This window comes from Physeter macrocephalus, chromosome 4, assembly GCF_002837175.3.
Source record: "Physeter macrocephalus isolate SW-GA chromosome 4, ASM283717v5, whole genome shotgun sequence".
Lineage (NCBI taxonomy): Eukaryota > Metazoa > Chordata > Mammalia > Artiodactyla > Physeteridae > Physeter > Physeter macrocephalus.
In genome coordinates, this window is record NC_041217.1 from 69,878,144 (window position 1) to 69,881,576 (window position 3,433).

General features: G+C 40.8%; 1 protein-coding gene across 2 annotated transcripts in view; it reads right to left on the bottom strand.

Annotated features, from left to right (window-relative positions):
- Nucleotides 1-1,712, bottom strand: part of FCER1A (Fc epsilon receptor Ia) — a 10,649-nt gene extending 8,937 nt beyond the window's left edge. For both annotated transcript variants that reach the window (XM_055084266.1, XM_007105211.1), the window contains exons 1-2: nt 1,658-1,712; nt 1,221-1,241 (exon numbers count right to left, since the gene is read on the bottom strand). In XM_055084266.1, coding sequence (XP_054940241.1) covers nt 1,221-1,241; nt 1,658-1,712 — 76 coding nt within the window. The remainder of the gene's footprint in view (nt 1-1,220; nt 1,242-1,657) is intronic.
- Nucleotides 1,713-3,433: the final 1,721 nt, after the last annotated feature.

Below are 3,433 nucleotides of genomic sequence, written 5' to 3' on the forward strand. Positions count from 1 at the left end.
AACCCTCAGAATGGGAGAAAATATTTTCAAATGAAGCAACTGACAAAGGATTAATCTCCAAAGTATATACATAGCTCATGCAGCTCAATATTAAAGAAACAAACAACCCAATCCAACAATGGGCAGAAGACCTAAATAGACATTTCTCCAAAGAGGACATATGGATGGCCGAGAAGCACATGAAAGCTGCTCAACATCACTAATTATTAGAGAAATGCAAATCAAAACTACAATGAGGTATCACCTCACACCAGTTAGAATGGGCATCATCAGAAAATCTACAAACAACAAATGCTGGAGAGGGTGTGGAGAAAAGGGAACCCTCTTGCACTGTTGGTGGGAATGTAAATTGATACAGCCACTATGGGGAACAGTATGGAGGTTCCCTAATAAACTAAAAATAGAATTACCATATGACCCAGCACTCCCATTACTGGGCATATACCCAGAGAAATCCATCATTCAAAAAGACACATGCACCCCAATGTTCATTGCAGCACTATTTACAGTAGCCAGGTCATGGAAGCAACCTAAATGCCCATCGACAGACGAATGGATAATGAAGATGTGGTACATATATACAATGGAATATTACTCAGCCATAAAAAGGAGTGAAGTTGGGCCATTTGTAGAGATGTGGATGGACCTAGAGAGTGTCATACAGAGTGAGTAAGTTGGAAAGAGGAAAACAAATATCGTATATTAAAGCATATATATGGAATCTAGAAAAATGGTACAGATGAACTGGTTTGCAAGGCAGAAATAGAGACACAGATGTAGAGAACAAACGTATGGACACAAAGTGGAGAAAGCGGGGGGTGGGGGGTTGTATGATGAATTGAGAGATTGGGATTGACATATATACACTAATATGTATAAAATAGATAACTAATAAGAAACTGCTGTATAAAAAAATAAATTTTAAAAAAAAGAACGAGTTTACATGATAGTGGCTGGAGGAGTGGCTGAGAGAGTTAGATGCTCAACAGACATGATTGTTGGCATTAAAGAGGAAAGGGTGACTTGAGAGAATGAAGTGGCATGTGGGAAACTTTTGAATGGGGGAAAAAAGGAAGATTATGCAAGGTGGAGGCGCGTTGCACAGGGAAGAGCAGATTAATAATCATTAGAAAATAGATGATGGGATGAAGGGAAAGAGTGAAGGGAGGGCAAGTCCCAGACACATTGAAATGCTGAGGGAACAAGGACAGAGGACTCACCTGCTGATATGCCATCTGGAGCTGCAAAAAGTCCAAAGAGGATACGTTAGTGTCTATCCCCAGCCTGCTGGACACCTAAAGACTGGGATCTGGAAATGGCGATGAGGTCTACATCCACGAAGTTTTAAGGGCCAACCATCTTTCCAGGAATCTGACTCAGGGAAGGAAGGAGCTTCTGTCTTTCCTCCCTTGCCCTCTGGAAGATGCCAGCATGATAGCAAGGACCAGACTTTCAGTCCAGCTTCCCCCTTAGATGGTGTTCAGCCCCACTTCCTCTGCTATCCAGCTTGCCTTCCCTACAGAATCCCTGGGAAATGCCCCACGGTTTGCACATAGCCTAGAAAAAAGTCGCCAGTAAAATGATCAACTTTCCCACTCCAGCTGCTCCCCCAATCCATTTTGGCCCCTTCAGGGGCCGGTAACTGATCTCTACTTACAGAAGAGCAACAGAGCTATCCACAGCAGGGCAGGGGTTCCCATGGCAGTAGACATTTCCTCTGTGGCTGCCAGGTGCCAACTGGCCTGGAGAGACCTAGGGCTTTAGAGTAAGCTTGAAACTAAAAAGGAGAAGGAAATGTTCTCTGTTTCATATCTCATTAACTCATCAGCTGCACCTAGGTTTGCTTCCTTCTCTGGAGATAATATTCAGGGTGGTGCCTAATAGGGCAATTTTGTATTTACCTCCATACTGCACTCTCCATCCCACCTCTGTGTACACATCTGGAATCTAGTGGTAAAGAGGCATAGAGCTAGGCACACAGGCACAGGGCTTTCTTAAACTGTCTGTCAATGTACAGCTATGTCATTTGCAACTTAGAAAAGTGAGGTGCCAGGGAGAGCAGAATAAAACAACAGCAGTTAATTATTCAGCACCTAATATATGCCAGGCACTATGATAAATACATCTGGTATTTCATTCATTTCTCACAATAACCCTATGAAGGAGGTTCCATTGTTATCGACATTTTATAGATAAGAAAATTGGAGCTTAGAGAGGTGAAGTAGCTTGTCTTAGGGTATTCCCTAGTAAATGGCTAATTTGGGACTCAAAGTATTTTAAAAATCTAAGCCCAGAGTAAAACTCTTAATCATGATTATATATTGTTTATGCTTGTCTACAAGTATGGCCAGCAATTGCTGAAATTCTGTTGTGGATCTGCAGAGCTACCAACCCTCTTGTTACCTAATTTTCTGCTGATCCATTAGTTCACAAAGCCACAAATTTTCACCTGCTTCCCTGATGATCCACTATCCAACCAGCCAAATTAGAGATATTTTCAGACTCCTTCTCTCCCATGGGGTCCTGATGGGGCTCACAACACAAGAAGGCAGACGTTAAGCCTTAACTTACAGGGATCTCGGTCATATAATTTATTTTGTTTTCTTTCCCACCATTTTTCCCTTTTTATCTTTCTAATCTCCAGCTTGATCACCCTTTCTCCTATAAATCCACATCTGTTCCCCTCCCTCCAGGACCCCTTTGCCTAATTCTTCTGTTTTTTAAATCTAGGTCAGAGTTGGTCACCTTCTTCCAGGATTTTGTATTGATAGTGATACTGGAGATAATAACCTCATAAATATCTACAATGGTTTTCCCTTTACAAAGCTTTTTCATATACAGTATTACTATTTGGTCCTTGCCAAAACTCTGAAGTAGGCAGAGGCAGTACAAAGTAAGAAAGGCCCCATTCTATCATGCCATGCTTTTCCTCACAGACTCTTGAATTAAGTCTAATGAATTAAACATAAAGTCACTGCATGTAAAGATCTAACCAAAGCTTCCAGCTTCTATGAAATAAGAGAATATGGGGCTACAGATTCATAAATAGAAAATTTCATATAAGAAAGATTGTGACTGGTCCCAGGTCATGCGATGTTTTAGTGACAGATCTTTAAAGAAAGCAGCAATTTATTTTGGAAAGCGTAAGTATTTAAAGATCTGAATTCAAATACTCCTAGTATTTATGTGATTAAGGTTTACCTGTAAAATAGGGACAATAATGGTATCCAGGTCATGTCTTTATTATGAGGTTTAATAAGATAATAAATGCATTATTATATTAGTTATGTATATTTCATTGATGTACCTAAAAAAGAAGAGAGAAGAGAGAGAGATTCTTGCCTTTTTACTCTAGATTCTTAGGGCGAGGAGGACACCAGCTCCCGCCACCTTGAACAGGAGTCTGCTCAGGAAAGAGCTCTGAATAGCTGGT